The sequence below is a fragment of the Raphanus sativus genome, chromosome 6 (genome assembly GCF_000801105.2).
Source record: "Raphanus sativus cultivar WK10039 chromosome 6, ASM80110v3, whole genome shotgun sequence".
Classification (NCBI taxonomy): Eukaryota; Viridiplantae; Streptophyta; class Magnoliopsida; order Brassicales; family Brassicaceae; genus Raphanus; species Raphanus sativus.
This window is the reverse complement of record NC_079516.1, coordinates 27,213,838-27,230,644: the sequence shown is the minus strand read 5'-3', so window position 1 is coordinate 27,230,644 and position 16,807 is coordinate 27,213,838. Positions and strand designations below refer to the sequence as shown.

General features: G+C 38.5%; 2 protein-coding genes across 2 annotated transcripts; one reads left to right on the top strand and one right to left on the bottom strand.

The window, feature by feature from the left end:
* Positions 1-329: 329 nt before the first annotated feature.
* LOC108812629 (uncharacterized) lies at positions 330-3,296 on the bottom strand. Its single transcript, XM_018584942.2, has 3 exons — positions 3,030-3,296; positions 752-2,790; positions 330-676 (listed from the first exon to the last, which is right to left on the bottom strand). The coding sequence occupies exons 1-3, from the start codon at positions 3,154-3,156 to the stop codon at positions 593-595; spliced, it is 2,250 nt and encodes a 749-aa protein (XP_018440444.1). The 5' UTR covers positions 3,157-3,296; the 3' UTR covers positions 330-592.
* Positions 3,297-14,306: 11,010 nt separating this feature from the next.
* Positions 14,307-16,240, top strand: LOC108813228 (3-ketoacyl-CoA synthase 9). The gene has a single exon (XM_018585720.2). It carries the CDS (start codon positions 14,481-14,483, stop codon positions 16,002-16,004), a length of 1,524 nt encoding a protein of 507 aa, XP_018441222.1. The 5' UTR covers positions 14,307-14,480; the 3' UTR covers positions 16,005-16,240.
* Positions 16,241-16,807: the final 567 nt, after the last annotated feature.

The window sequence follows — 16,807 nt, the reverse complement described above, 5'->3', positions numbered from 1 at the left end:
AAATACACTTTTATGTATTCTACAAAACACAACATAACAAAGACGAACATTACACATAATCTTCTTCATAAGGCCTCTGGAAACGCTTGAACTAAGTAAGTAATGTTTGTAGAGACAAGAAGGGAGCAACTTTCAAACCTATCAACGGTGATAACAACTCACAAGTCTTCCGTCTCCATAGAGTTTTTAAAATCACAGTTTCTACTCATCAAAATGAAGGACATCCACATGTTCATCTACACCGCATTCTCGTATCTCCCATTTGTCTCCGTCAACTTTGAACACAAAGATAAGCTCGCTAGAACTCACTTTTACTCGAATTTCCAATGTGAACAAATGATCGGTCAAAACGATAAAAACCTCATGGGTGTAGGATGAGAGGCCTCTCATCCAACTTCCACACATAACGATTGTGATTGACAACACAAGGAAACAAACTCCATATCCAAACAAGTTCAGTTACAATCCAAGAGATTAGAACACTCATAAGAAAGCTAATTCTAAATTCATATGAAACTAAAGATTGCAGAGTGGTGCAATGTGAAACTAAAGATTGCAGAGTAGTGCAGTGACAAGCCTGCGTATCTCTTTCTCATAGCATAGAAGAAGGTTGGAGGTGTTTCCTGATTCGGCTTGAACGTCTCACAGGTGTTATCATCTCTTCCTCTCCATCTCCCTGCAGATAATATAAATTGGTTGGTGTTAGCTAAGACGATGCAAGAAACCTTCGGTGAAAAGCTTTTTTACTTACACTTTTGATGGGTATTTTCTCGTAAGTTGTGAAACTTCCATATGAGAAAGAGCCTACGGAGTATTCTGATGCTGATGATGCCATTGATTCTCTCCTCAGCTTGCTGTTGTTGCCTCCTAAGCTTTCCTGTTCTTTAGGTCCTTTGTTGTTGCTGAGGGATGAGCTCTTTTTATGGACACTGTTACTTATTCTGTCATCAACTTCTTCTTCTACTTCTGCCTGGATATTCAATGAAGATAGCTTTTCTTTCACCAGATTCTCCACTGGCTCAGGTGCTGGTTCAGAAGCAGATACAGTCACATGCTTTGCCTTCTTAGTGAACAAGAAAGCAACCGCTGCAAGTAGAACCATCACGGTCGAGGACAATACTATCATTGCCTTGTTAAATGATCTTGCTTCAGGATGCACATCTTCACTAGTTTCTGCTGCAATTTCTCTAACAGTTTCTTCTGGTTCACTTTCAGCACCAGCCACTTCAGGATGAAGATCATCACTAGTTTCAGCTGTTATATCTCTGAAACCTTCTTCTGCTCCACTTTCAGCATCAGCCAACACACTGTCTATTTGCTGGTGCGCTTTAATGGCAGCGGTTTCAACATCATGCTGGTCAATGTAGATAGCTTCAGTATCAGCTTCTATCTCAACCTGGTCCTTTTTGATTGATCCAGTTTCAAGATTTTCTTGAGATTCAAGACCTTCTGCATCATTGTTTACTTCAGCAAGAATCACCTCAGGTTCTTCAATCACAATAGCTTCCAATTTCTTTTCACCTTCCTTCAACTCTATGTCTGTGCCTGGTGGCATCTCAGTCTCCTCATCAACTTTACCATCTTCTATTTCTGAGTTTTCCTCTTCGCCACTCTCCTCCTCAAATTCATGTTCATAGTCATCCTCAAGACTGTCTTCACCTCTGACCTTCTCGTGTAATGGTTCTCCATTGATTTCAACTCTTGTTGGCTGGAAAACAGTACTCTCTTCCAAACTATACGTCAAGTTATGAAACTGCAATGGAGCATATTCCTCGGTTACTCCTCCTAGCCGTGACATCATCTTACTCACGTACACAAGCGATGCTTCTGTCAAAGTCCAGAGCCTTTCACTCAACTCCTCCAACTTGTTACCTTCTGCAAACTCTTTGATGCCGTTTGGGAGATGGAACTCGTGTAAAGGTGATTCCATAAGAATTGAAAGTCCGGTGGGTCCAGAAAATGACGCTGAAACCAACAGATACCCCAAAGACAGAGCCAGAAACCAACCAATGAACCTGAATGGTCTGGAACCTGACTGTTTTGGAACTTGACTCGTCACTTCAATGCTCTCACAGACCATTTCTTCATCACTCTCTGATTCCACTTGCTCCACATCTTCAGTCTTTTCTCCTGCTACTGCCTCGTCTCCACCTTCATGAGAAACATCCTTCTCTTGTTCCTCGGCAGACAGTTCAGTGTCGGAAGAAGAGCTTTCAGAGATGAAAAGCTCCTCCAGCTGCTTACACTCATCGAAATGCTTCTCAACTCTTGGATTAGGCCTATAATGAAGGAACTGAGGCCTTGGCGACAGATAGTTCTTCTTGGGATCATAAGGAGGCAACAACGATGGAGCAGCTGGAAACTCAGGAGATGTGTAGGGAAGACAAGGGCGAGGGCTAATCCTGAACCTTGGATCAGAATAAACAATCCCCTTGTCGTCAAGAACTTCACTCTCATCGAAATCAGTGACAGTCATGTCATGTGGTCGCTCAAACCGCTTCTTCTTTTCATCATCTGAAAACGAAACGCATGACTGATGGCTTTTGGTATCCTCCTCAAAGGTTAAGCCTTTAACATCAGATAGCGAACGAGAGACTTGGTTTTTATCAGACAAGATCACTCTCTTCCTTGGAGATGGGTTGATTTTGGAAACAGCTGAGATTGTTGGGGACATGAAGTTCTTGGAACCTTTTGGAGTAGTTGGAGGAAAAGCTTTGGTCTCGTTCTCTTTGTCGCTAAAGTCAAGCCGACTGTTTTCTCTGCCACCAAAAGAGTTCCTCCGCGAAACATCTGAGGAACTCACAATCATCACAAACACTCAGCAATCAAGAATCATAGTGAACTAAACAGTTAGATTTAAAACACTAAGTTAAACCCTAATGTGAGAAACACAACACTCGAAATGAAAACTTTCTCTGAAGAGACACAAAGCTAAGGACTTTCCACAAATTTCGGAAGCTAAATCCTAATCTGAGCAACACAATACTCAGTAGCCAAGAAAACTTCAAAACGAGAAAAGAAACCCTGACCTGAGGGGACGTTGACTTTAGAGTTGACCGGAAATGGGTTGCCTCCGAAACTCCGGCGCAAAGGATCACCGGCCTCGGAGTTTCTGGGTTTAGGGTTTGGTCTGTTTGGGATTGGAGGAGAAGCCATGAGAGATCTTTTTGTTGTTCGTTCAAGTAAAAGAATTTAGACCTAGAAATCGCGAGATCAAGAAACACAGATCTGAGGATTTTGAAAGAGGGAGAGATTGTGGAAAGAGAATCGTAACGGCTACTTGCTTATGTTTGGAAAGACGGATCTGAGGATTTTAAACGACGGCTTTCCATATTTTTGACCGTTGGAGGAATACTTAAAAAAAGAGTTAGGCGTCTGCTCAATCAAATATTTTTTTTTGTGAGAAATTGACAAAATAGATCATAATAAAAAATGTATATGGGCCTTAATATATACCTTTGTATTACTTGATCAGTTTTAAACATAACTACCTTCATAAAAAAAATAATGATTAAAATTATATATAAATTAGAAAATATAAAAAATTAAGAGAAAATGCCAAAAAATAGAACTTTCAAATTTAAACCAAAAAACCTTAAACTTGTATTTGAGCAAAAATTATCAATTTTTAGATAATGGCTATTTTAAATCTCATATATTTTTTGAGTAGACCAGATTAGAAATTCAGAATAGTCAATAGTTAAACTCATAAACGTCTATTAAGTAACTAAACAACGTTTTTTTTTTAAAAAAATTGATTCAAAATTAATGAACCTATGTCGTTTTGCATCTCTTCCATATTTTTTTTCTCATCTCTTCTTCTTCTCTTTCAAGACAGATAAAAAAAACATAGCTCTCAAATTAAAAACCCTAGTTCTCTAATCTTTCAGTTTTGTAATTTCCGAAATCCAAAGAAATTGACGACGCAGAGGATGGCTAGGACGATGGGGTTACTCCGGGCTCTTCGTACTGAGGGACCAGAAGGCGAAAGTATTAAGGAACCTAGAGAAGAACAGAATGAGCAACAGACTCAAGCCGATGAAGAAGATGACAATGAGGCTGATCAGAATGGTATTGGTGTCGAAGAAGAAGTTGTCGAGGGTTTAAGCGCTCACTTTGGAGATGATGTACAAAACGAGGGTGATGTGAGTAATGGAGACAGTAGTGATGGTATTTCGGATGATGATAAAATCTCAGACCCATTGTCATCTGATGACGATGAAGAAGAGTTTGAGCGTAGAGAAGAGGTTGCAAATATACTTGGTTGTGAAGATCTTTGCGTCTGATTTTAAAGTGGCCTTGCTTAGGTATTCTCTTCGATCAAGGTGTGATATCAAGCTCTATAAATCTTGTGCTAAGGCGCTTGGTGCAAAATGCTCTGATGTAGAGTCTAAAAGTCTTTAGAAAATTTTGTTCATATGAAAGAAGAAGACATAAGATGCAAGTGAAGGTATTTGTGAAAGAGCATTGTTGCATTAGGTCATGGTACTCGAAGATGTTGAAGACATTTTCTATTGCCATGCTCTTTGAGGAAAGACTACGAATAAATCCAAAATTTACTAGGATAGAGATGACGGATGAGATACATACATAATATAATCTCACCATCACTGAGGAGCAGTGTGGAAAAGCGAAGTCTAAGCTTTATAGAGAAAGGAAAGCCAGCCATGAAGCTCACTTTTCTCGGATTTGGGACTATCAAACTGAGGTCCTAAAATCTAATCAGTATCTACTATGAAGATTTAGACTGTTCTAGGGCCTGTAAGCAAACAGAGATTTGATCGTCCTACATGTGTTTTACAGCTCAAAGAGACACCTGTATTGGAACTTGTAGACCCATCATTGCTGTTGGAAGAGATGGTGACAATAGAATAGTTCCAATTGCTTGGGCTGTAGTGGAGGTCGAGAAAAACATAAATTTGGAGTGGTTTGTGAGATTGTTGAAGGAAGATTTGAGACTACAAGATGGCTCCATATTCACCATCATTTTAGACAAACAAAAGGTTAAAAGGTTACTTTATTTTGTTTTCTCTAATTAATGCATTGAATGTATACTTAATATATAATTTATGTAGGGCTTAGTGAATGCTGTTAAAAATGAATTACCAGGAGCAGAACATCGAATGTGTGAAACACATATTGTCAAACCACTACAAGAAAACACGCTGATTGTGAGGGAAATACCGAGGGAAAATGAGTTCCTCGGAAATTTCTGACCAAATATTGAGGAGATACCGAGGAAACCAAGAAATGTGGTTTCCTCGAAATTTCCTCACTATTTTTTGAGGAAATTTCGAGGAAGACCAACTTCCTCGGTATTTTTCGAGGGAATACCGAGGAAACCTCGTTCGTCGGAAAAACCGACGGATATTTCTAATATTTCGACGACATCTTGTAGCCGTTAGAGAACCGTTGGGGGATTTTAAAAATTCCGAGGAAATTTCGAGGAAATGTCGGTTTCCCTCGGAATTTCCTCAGAATTTCCTCAGTATGCCGGGAGGATTTCATCTATAAATACAGCCACCCTTCTTCCTCTTCATTCACTCCATTTCTTCTTCTTCTCTCATAGTCTCACGAATTTGATTCCAAAAAAACATGTCTTCTTCAAATTATTTTCGTTCTTGGATCGATCGACCTCATTTGGATCCGGACACGAGATTGCTTACGGAAGAATACCATCAAGGTATAATCGAGTTCATGAGGGTAGCTCGCCGACAACCGGAAGCAGAAACAAGTAAGTTAAGATGTCCTTGCTCTAATTGTAAAAATAGAAAAGTTATTAAAGAGTGGGATGTTTGGACTCATATATTATTGAGTGGGTTTACACGAAGTTACAAAATTTGGTATCATCATGGGGAAACTGATTATGAACTTGGTAGTACTAGTGAACCTCAGCCGGCGGTTAGATTAGAAGAACCAATTAGAGCGGATGTAGATTATGGTGTAGGTACTGAGCAGATGATAAATTATCATTTTAGAGGGGAAGATTTACCCAATGCAGAAGCTAGGAGATTTTATGAAATGTTGGATGCTGGAAAGCAACCATTGTACGAAGGTTGCAGAGATGGTCATTCAGCTTTATCATCTGCTATGAGACTGATGGGCATTAAAACAGATTATAACTTGGCTGAAGACTGTGTGGATGCGATAGCTAATTTTGTTAAAGGTATTCTACCTGAGGATAATGTAGCTCCAGGTTCATACTACGAGGTTCAAAAACTTGTAGCTGGGGTTGGTTTATCTTATCAGGTAATAGATATATGCAGCGATAACTGCATGATTTATTGGAGGGCGGATGACCAGCGGACTACATGCAAATTTTGTGGGAAGCCTCGTTATAAAGATACGAGTGGAAGAGTTCCAGTACCATATAAAAGGATGTGGTATTTGCCTTTGACGGAAAGGTTGCAGAGGTTGTATCTTTCGGAACGCACAGCGCAACAAATGAGATGACATGCGGAGCACTCAACAGATGGTGAGATTAGACATCCTTCAGATGCAAAAGCGTGGAAACATTTCCAATCAAAGTATCCCGACTTTGCGTATGAGAGAAGAAATGTCTACCTTGGATTATGTACTGATGGTTTCAGCCCGTATGGGAAGAGTGGAAGACAATATTCTCTATGGCCAGTCATTGTTACACCATACAACTTACCCCCAAACTTGTGCTTGCGACGAGAGTTTTTGTTTCTCTCCATTCTCGTTCCCGGACCAGAGCATCCTAAGAGATCACTTGATGTGTTTCTTCAGCCACTAATATATGAGTTGCAACAACTATGGGCTGAAGGTGCTGAAACATACGATATTTCGTGTAAAGAAAATTTTCAAATGCAGGCAGTACTAATGTGGACAATAAGTGATTTTCCAGCATATGGTATGTTATCTGGATGGACAACGCATGGAAGGCTATCATGTCCATATTGTCAAGATAACACTGATGCTTTCCAACTAAAACACGGAAGGAAAACGTGTTGGTTTGACTGTCACAGGAGATTCCTACCACCTGATCATCCATATCGTAGGAGTAGGAATTTGTTTACGAAGAACAAGAGGGTGTTTGACAGTCCACCTGCGAAAATTAGTGGGAAATGTTTGAAGACACAACTAAGAGATTTTGGTGCAGAAAGGACGCCAGACATCGGTGGACATGCGCATTTTCCGGTAGATGCTGTTGGAAACCTACATAACTGGCACAAAAGTATATTCTGGGATCTGCCATACTGGGAGGATCATTTGCTAAGGCATAATTTAGATGTCATGCATATTGAGAAGAACTTTTTTGACAATCTCATGAACACGATCCTTAACGTTCAAGGTAAAACAAAGGATAACTTGAAGTCAAAACTGGATTTAGTAGATATATGTGCTCGTTCAGAACTTCAAGTTGATGAGAATGGTAGGGCTCCTTTTCCCATATACCGACTTGATGCAGAAGGAAAAGATGCGTTCTTTGATTGGATTTCAAACGATGTGGAGTTTCCAGACGGTTACGCATCTAATTTGCGTAACTGTGTCGACAGAAAGGAAGGAAAGTTTATTGGCTTAAAAAGTCACGATTGTCATGTGTTGATGCAGCGCTTACTTCCGTTTGCTTTCAAGGAACTATTACCACGAAATGTTCATGAAGCAATTGCAGGGATAAATGCTCTCTTCCGCGATTTATGCGCCAGATCAGTGACTCTTGAAGGTATTGAAAATCTGAAGACTAACATAGCCGTGATTCAGTGCAACCTTGAGAAGATATTTCCTCCCTCATTTTTTGATGTTATGGAGCATCTTGTTATTCACCTGGCAAGAGAATTGGAACTTGGTGGTCCTGTGCAGTATAGATGGATGTATCTGTATGAGCGGTATATGTTCCATTTGAAGAAGATGGTGAAAAATCTAAATAGGGTGGAAGGTTCTATAGTCGCACAGATGATCAATGAAGAAATTTCAGACATCACTCCAGATCGAGGTGTGAGAACATATGCATTTGGTGTTACATTAGTAAATTCGAGACGAAAGCTGCAATATTATGATCCTTTCATTCTTGCTTCTCAGGCCGATCCAGGTAAGTAAATGTTAATTATTCAGAATGATTGGTCATCATGTGTAATAATTTAAACTTGTACTAAATTTTTTTAAAATGTTACAGGTTTGTTATATCAAGTACCCCCGGGTAAGGAACAGAGATGATCCATGGGTTACTGTTACCAGACTCAACCCGAGAGGCCGAGTTCAGGGGAGTTCTGAGCTGGAAGACCCACTACAACCAATCACATCCAGTAACTTAAGTGCAGCAGAAGATGTAGCATGAGTTGGCCTTATAGTAGATTTCACCGACTTCGCAGAGGAAGCTGTCGTTCACGCACAGGATGAACCAATTATTGGAGAGTTTCACCAAGATCCAGATTCAGATTCATCTGGTGATGATGACTCGGAATCAGAGTAGATTTTTTTTTTTATGAATTTCGAGGAAATACCGAGGGAAAATAGGGTTTCCTCGAAATTTCCTCGGAATGACCTTTAACGGTTTAGGTGTTTGATTTAAAACATTTTGTTCCTCGAAATTCCCTCGAAATATTTCGAGGAAATTTCGAGGGAACACATAGTTTTTTGTATTTCCTCGAAATTTCCTCGGAATGACCCTTAACGGTTTAGGGGTTTGATTTAAAACACCTTGTTCCTCGAAATTCCCTCGAAATATTTCGAGGAAATTTCGAGGGAACACATAGTTTTTTGAATTTCCTCGAAATTTCCTCGAAAGATTTCGAGGATATTTCGACGACCAACATAATTTTTGGTAGTTCCTCGAAATTCCCTCACAATATTTCGAGGGAATTTCGAGGAACAAGGGGTTTTAAACCGAAAACGATGTTTTGTCGATTGAATAACACGTCTATAACCTTCATTAAGTGTCTTAGCCAGATTATGAAGTCCAACTTTAGGGTTTTAAACCGAAAACAATGTTTTTGCGGATTGAGACGAAAACCACACAACATAAGATAAACACTTATACATTTTAATAAACGTTAAAGGAAATACTTACAATAATTTTTGTAATTGTGTTGTTTCATTGTTTATGATCATCTATACAAAGAAACCTTATTATTATAAATTACATTTGTATAAGAAATGACATAGGGGAAAAAATTGATGTTTTCAAAACCCCAAACCTTTTTTCCTCGAAATTTCCTCACAATATTGTGAGGAAATTTCGAGGAAGATTGTCCTCGGACTATTTTTCATTAACCCGGCAACCCTAGCCGCCAAACTTTTCGCGAAAATCAGATAAGAGAATTTCGAGGAAATTTCGACGACCAACATTAAAATTTGTGAGGAAATTTCGACGGACCCTTTCCGTCGGACCCCTCATAAATTAGGTTTTCATTCTTCTCTTCCCCATTTCTCTCCTCTCTTCCTCTCGGCCTCCTTCCTCTCCTCTCCTGCGCGGCGGCTCTCTTCCTCTCCTCTCCTCTCTTCCTCTCGGCCTCCTTCCTCTCCTCTCTTCCTCTCCTCTCTTCCCATGTAAGTTCATCTCTCTTCTCTTCCTCTCTTCATAGATCTCGAAATTTAGGTTGTTAGAAAGGAAATTCTAGGATTGAATGGATAGCTTAGGATTTGCATGTTTGGATTGTTGTTTGGATTGTTGTTATATTTTTTTTTTTTTTGTGTTTTGGTTAAAATTGAAAACGTTTTTTGATTTTTTAAAATGTGTATATGATTTTTTAAAACGTTTTTTTAATTTTTTAAAACGTTTTTTTATTTTTTAAAACGTTTTTTGATTTTTTTAAAACGTTTTTTGATTTTTAAAACTATTTTTTATATATTAAAACTATTTTTTTAATTATTAAACTATTTTTAATATATTAAAACTATTTTTGTAAATATTAAAATATTTTTAATATATTAAAACTTTTTTTTGTAATTATTAAACAATTTTTAAATATTAAAAATATTTTTAATATATTTAAACTTTTTTGTAATCATTTAATAATTTTTAAATATTTAAACTATTTTTTATATATTTAAACTTTTTTTTTGTTATTATTAAACAATTTTAATATATTAACAAATTAAAAAAAAATTGTATATATTAAAAAAAAATTATTTATATAAAGGTCTTAAGAGGAACAGATCCGCTCTCGACAGCGTCGTGGTCGTGGTGGTACGGGGAGCGGCTCCATTTCGGGTTCCGCATCGCTCCACAGCTTCTACCATACATCTCCCTCTCCATTTCCCTCTCATTCTCCTCCCGCTCCCGGTGTGGCACCCACTCCTGCTCCTGCTCCTGCTCCTGCTCCTGCTCATCCAGCAATTCTGAGAGTTGCGGAGTTTGTTCGACAGCTGGGTCGTGACTATCTTCCATATCTCACTCAGTATCCATGTGGACGGGGTCAGACATGGTAATTAAACCTATTTTTTTTCATTAAAATTTGATTCATTTTAAATAATTAGTTCTTTTTATTAGGTTCGACTGATCCGGGAACGGGATCAGCGGATTGATCAACCGTATGATGTACTCGACCCTCGACAATGGACATCCGACTTTCACCGACTTCCCTCTCGAGAAGTAGCATATGTGGTTTTTCAACAGTTTGCGGTAAGTATTCTATTTTTTACTTATTTTTTTAATCTTTAATATTAATTTTCTACTAATTGTGTTTTATTTTCAGCAAGAATTCAACTGGAATGCCGATGATATGTTGTTTATCTATTACCACTTCGTCCATAAAGTTATGGACAACTATGGGAAGCAGATCCACACGTGGAAGAAGAAGTGGGAAATAAACAAGGTTGGTTTTTATTTGTGAAACAATTTTTTAATTTATTAAAATATTTTTTTATTTATTTAACAATTTGTTTTTAAAGGTTCCAAAGGGGATGTACCCCGACGTCTGGCGGAAGTTGGGTGTGCATTGGAGTAAGAACGAAGTGAGAGCAACTTCTTCCACCAACTCCACCAACTGCAAGAGCGACCGTAAGGGGAAGGGCATGTACATCCATAACTTGGGTGCTCAATCTTTAGCCAGTCTGGGGGATCGCTTGGTAAACTTGTCGGTTTTTATTATATTATTTAAGATTCTAATTTTTTTGTGCATTTCTTTTAATTACTAATGTTTGTTTAATTTATGTTTTTTTCAAGGCAGAAGAAAATGAGGGGGAGCCGGTTGATCATCTCACCCTAATAAAGACGGCGTATACCAACAAGAAGACCGGCGAGATTGATGATGGTCTTGTGAGGGATGTGGTCACCCTCATCGACAGTCAGATGGAAGAGGAAGTGTCTCAGCTTCAAACCGAGGATGACAATTCGACGGGATCGACCGGCTTGCCTCGGGTTCGGATCAACCAAATCGTTGAAGCGGTAAGTTCTTTTTTTAAAGTTCAATTCATTTTTATATTATTTAAATTTGACACTTTCTTTTTCAGTCGGTTCCAAAGAAGAAAGGCCGTTTGTTCGGTTTGACTCGTCGGTCCAACTCGGTTCCGTCTGCTTCTGCACCACCGTCCTTTGTTGATCAAGAAGTCCTTCTGAGTCAGATGAGGGACAAGGATGCTCGCATATCTGCGTTGGAGTCCATGGTGGCGAGTCAAGAGGCGGGCTGGGAGGCACAAAGGAAGCTGAACGAGCAAATGATGGTGATGATGAGGAGCATGAACCCGAACGCCAACGTGGAGCTCCCGACCATGCCAGACCCGAACGTCCAAAGCCCGTAGTTTAATTTCTTTCAAAAACTCGAAATGTTTTATTTTGATTTGTATGACTTTGAAATTTAGATAATATGTTTTCAATTTAAATTTTAATTTTATATTTTCGAATTTAAATTTTTAAAATATTTTTTTTTTCAAAAATAGTTTTAAAAAAAAAATTATATTCAATGTATTCCGAGGAACAGCTGTCCTCGGTATATACCGAGGGAAGTTTTCCTCGGAATATTCCGAGGGACAGTTTCCTCGAAAATTTTCGGAGGGCTATTCCCTCGGTATAATCCTCGGTATATACCGAGGGAATGGTTCCTCAATATATATCGACGACCACTTCGACGAACGCTTGTCCTCTAAATCTCCTCGGAATTGTTGTTCCTCGAAATTCCGTCACAAAATTTCGAGAAAATTTCGAGAGAAAATGAAATTTCGAGGAATTTTTTTCGAGGGACTTTTTCCTCGGTATGTCGTCGGAATACGGTTATTCCGACGACATACCGAGGAAAAGTCCCTCAGGATCAGCGTGTTTTCTTGTAGTGAATTGGAAAAGAGACAACAAGGATCCTGATTTAGAACGTATGTTTTGGATAATAGCTGTTTGCTACACCATAAGAGTGTTTGAAGATGCTTTAGAGATACTGAAGAAATATAATAAAGGTGCATGGGACACTTTCAACTACAGAACCCAAAAACATGAAGCAAGGGATTCTTTAGAGTTGAGTCATTTTGCAATGATAACTTCAACAACCTCTGTAAGTCTTTCAATAAAACCATTAAAGAAGCAAAAAACATTAATTGACATACTAGAGGATATTAGGAGGCAATGTATGGTTTGTAATGCAAAGAGAGATATTCTTGCAAATAGTTTGAAAACACATTTTACTAAGAAAGTGCACATTGAGATTGAACTCAACAAAGAGAAAGCCAAAGAATTGAGAAGGTATATTCAGTGCTGGTCCTGAGATATTATGGGTCCAATACAAAATGAAAATTACAGGCTCTAAATCATTAAATAAATAAAATTTAAAATAATTTACGATTAAAACTATAATTTTTTTTGAAACTAATACATGTCTATCAGCTTTAAAAGTTAATTTTCTATTTATTTGTTTATAATTAGAAACAAAACTCCAAAATTTATTTTATAAAATGTTTGAAATACTTTTTAGAATCCATTTTATATTTTGTTTTACTGATAACAACAACAAAAAAGGTTTATAAGATGTAAAAATCATGGGTAAAAATCATAGGCTCCATATCAATGTGTCTTAGGTATTGGGTCAGAACTGGGCCTGGGTATATTGCTTGTGAAAACGTGCATGAGATTGATGATCATAGTGTTTCTTATTGTGTGGACATGGATCTCAAAACATGTGGGTGTATAAAATGGCAGCTCAGTGGGATCCCTTGTGTACATGTTGCTTATGTTGCTGGCTATTACACAGCCAAAATTTGGGGACATACATATTCTCGTGGGATTACACATGTCCAAGGTATGAAGTTATGGCCTCGGTTAAATAGGTTAAGAGTTTTGCCACCGCCATTTAGAATAGGGAATCGAGGAAGGCCAAGTAATTATGATAGAAATAAATGCCTTAATGAAACTTCATCCAAGGCTACCAAGATGACACGAGACAAGAGAGTCATCACATGCTCAAATTGTCATGTCGAAGGTCATAACAAGGTGACTTATCCTAATAACACAGTTAAGAGTGCTTCAAAAAGGCTAAAAAATGATTTGTTACGTGTGTGTCATGTGTATTTTTGTAAGCTTTAACTTTAAAAATAAAACTACAATTTGATTAATAAAATTTAGTACTTTAAAAATAAATAAAACTAAAGTAGAGATATATTAATCCAACCAATCACCTTCATTATAAAAAAATATTAAAATTTTATTAGATATTAAAGATTTGTGGAAAATATATAATTGTATAACAGATTCTGGGTAAACCCGACTAAAATTGCCCAGACGGCGATATTTAATATCAAATCCGAGTCCCCACTAAACAACACAATGGCTTTGCTATCTTTTGTAATCATATCACAAATTTGATCATTGTTGGTATCTTCCTCCATTGGATGCAGGGATTTATAATCATCCCTAGCAAGTAGCAAGTCATCCTCTTTTACAACCATTAGCTCATTCCCAATTGCATCAGGTATCGTATCATCAAACATATGTATTCCCATTACCAATTGGTGAATTGGTCGCAGCACCCGGAACTTCCTTTATTAAAATGCTATTTTCCCTAAAACAAATTTTTACTTTTGTATTAGTAAGGCTTAAAGAAAAGTATGATAGGCCCACTACAGAACTGCAGTACATATATGACTAGTCTCTACCCAAAAGCAAAATAAATGGAAATAAATTCATTTTGATACCCAAAAGATTTTGTCGAGTTGTCAAACTTAATAACGGTTTCCCACTTTCTACTTGGACTTGACCCTCAAACTTTAATGCAAAGCGTTATCTCTCTCTGTCCTTGATTGCAATCACTCATTACCCTCTAACCATATCGCTAACGTGACTTGTGACCAATACCCTTTTAGCTATACATATATTTTCTTTTTGTCACAGACCCTTTTAGCTATATATAAATACATCTTCATACACAACACAAACACAAACACACAAACAGCTACAAAACAAATCTACCAAAAGACACAACACGAGTTCTCGGCAGATCAACTGTTTTCCTCTTTTCTCCAAATACGTGTTCATCAGTGGCGTCTTGTCACTAAACCCACTTGTCCAGTTTCTTCTACATTTATATGCACAACACACCATGGAACCCGTCAATGGAGGATCCGTACAGATCCAGAGCGAGAATGGGTCTCGAAAGCTTCCCAATTTCTTACAGAGCGTGAACATGAAATACGTCAAGCTCGGTTACCATTACCTGATCACTCATCTCCTCAAGCTCTGTCTGGTTCCGTTAATGGCTGTCCTAATCACCGAGATCTCTCGTCTAACCCCAGACGACTTTCACCAGATTTGGCTTCATCTCCAATACAACCTCGTCGCGTTCATCCTCCTCTCCGCTTTAGCCGTCTTCGGCTCCACCGTCTACATCATGACCCGACCCAGATCCGTTTACCTCGTCGACTACTCTTGTTACCTCCCTCAAGAGAGTCTCCAAGTCCCTTACAAGAAGTTCATGGATCACTCTGCCCTCATCGAAGCTTTCAACGACTCTTCTCTCGAGTTTCAGCGCAAGATTCTCGAGAGATCCGGTTTGGGAGAAGAGACGTATCTCCCCGAGGGTTTGCACTGCGTCCCGCCTCGTACCACGATGGCGGCGGCGCGCGAGGAGGCTGAGCAGGTTATGTTTGGTTGTCTCGACAAACTTTTCGAGAATACCAAGATTAACCCTAGGGATATCGGTGTGTTGGTGGTGAACTGTAGCTTGTTTAACCCGACTCCTTCTTTGTCCGCCATGATTGTTAACAAGTATAAGCTTAGAGGGAACGTTAAGAGTTTCAATCTTGGTGGGATGGGGTGTAGTGCTGGTGTTATCTCTATTGATTTAGCTAAAGATATGTTGCAAGTTCATAGGAACACTTATGCTGTTGTGGTTAGCACTGAGAACATTACTCAGAACTGGTATTTCGGTAATAAGAAGGCAATGCTGATCCCTAATTGCTTGTTCCGGGTCGGTGGAACGGCGGTTTTGCTTTCCAACAAGGCTAGTGATCGTAGACGGTCCAAGTACAAGATGGTTCACACGGTGAGGACTCACAAAGGAGCTAATGAGAAGGCTTTCAATTGTGTTTATCAAGAACAGGATGATAATGGTCAAACCGGAGTTTCTTTGTCGAAAGATCTTATGGCTATCGCTGGGGAAGCGCTTAAGGCGAACATCACTACTTTGGGTCCTTTGGTTCTTCCTATAAGTGAGCAGATTCTGTTTTTTGTGACTTTGGTTTGGAAGAAGTTGTTTAATGCTAAGATGAAGCCTTATATCCCTGACTTCAAGCTTGCATTTGATCATTTCTGTATCCATGCTGGTGGTAGAGCTGTGATCGATGAGCTTGAGAAGAATCTGCAGCTTTCTCAAACACATGTCGAGGCGTCCAGGATGACCTTGCACAGATTTGGGAATACTTCTTCGAGCTCTATTTGGTATGAGCTGGCTTACATAGAAGCCAAAGGCAGGATGAAGAAAGGGAACAGGGTTTGGCAGATTGCTTTTGGAAGTGGGTTTAAGTGTAACAGTGCGGTTTGGGTTGCTCTGCACAATGTCAAGCCTTCGGTTAGTAGTCCTTGGGAACACTGCATTGACCGATACCCGGTTAAGCTTGACTTCTGATTCAATCATAAAACCATTTTATTTGGTGTCATTTGTGGTTAGTCCTCCTAGTAAGTCTACTACTTCGTTCTCTCTGTCTTAATTATTGTTTTTTTTTTCTTTTCTCCTAATTGGCTTGTCCGTTGAATGTGATGCTTCTTGGATTATTACTCTCACGTTGAGTTCTATGGCATTACTTATTGACATACTGGTTGGAACAAATAATAAGACTTTATGGACTTGATTCCCTTGCAATAGGAGTGTTCTTGACTAATTGCTAGGCTTCAAGAACATGACACCACATACTGTATTAAGAAGCTCCCTTTAAAAAAAAATAAGAGTTTGGTTTTTGGACAACTTTAACATCTGAAATTTTCACTAAATTGACGCAGAATAAAACACAATATTAGATTAGCTTTGGAAGATATGGATATGGGATGAGTTCAAATTCTTTTTGCATTCTTCACTTTGCTAGAATACTATTTCTGCCTTCCCATAGCAAAAGAAAGCTGCTCAGAATCCTTTTTGAACATCTCCAATGATTTACTTTACTTTCTAGTCCAAGAATAAAGTTTTCTGAAAACAGAGAAGTAGTTTGATTTAACAGTTCCCTCTCTTTTTACACTAAAACATTCTAGCATAATACCATAAGTGTGTCAGTTAAACTCCCTAAAGATAAATGTTGGATAGAATACTAGCAATCAAACAACTGTTCAATAGGTCCAAACAATGTTTGAACTTGTGTATGAGAATGTGTTTGTCCTACCTTTTTTACTTGAGTCCACTTCTCATCTCTCGGAACCATCATTCTAAGAGCATCAACA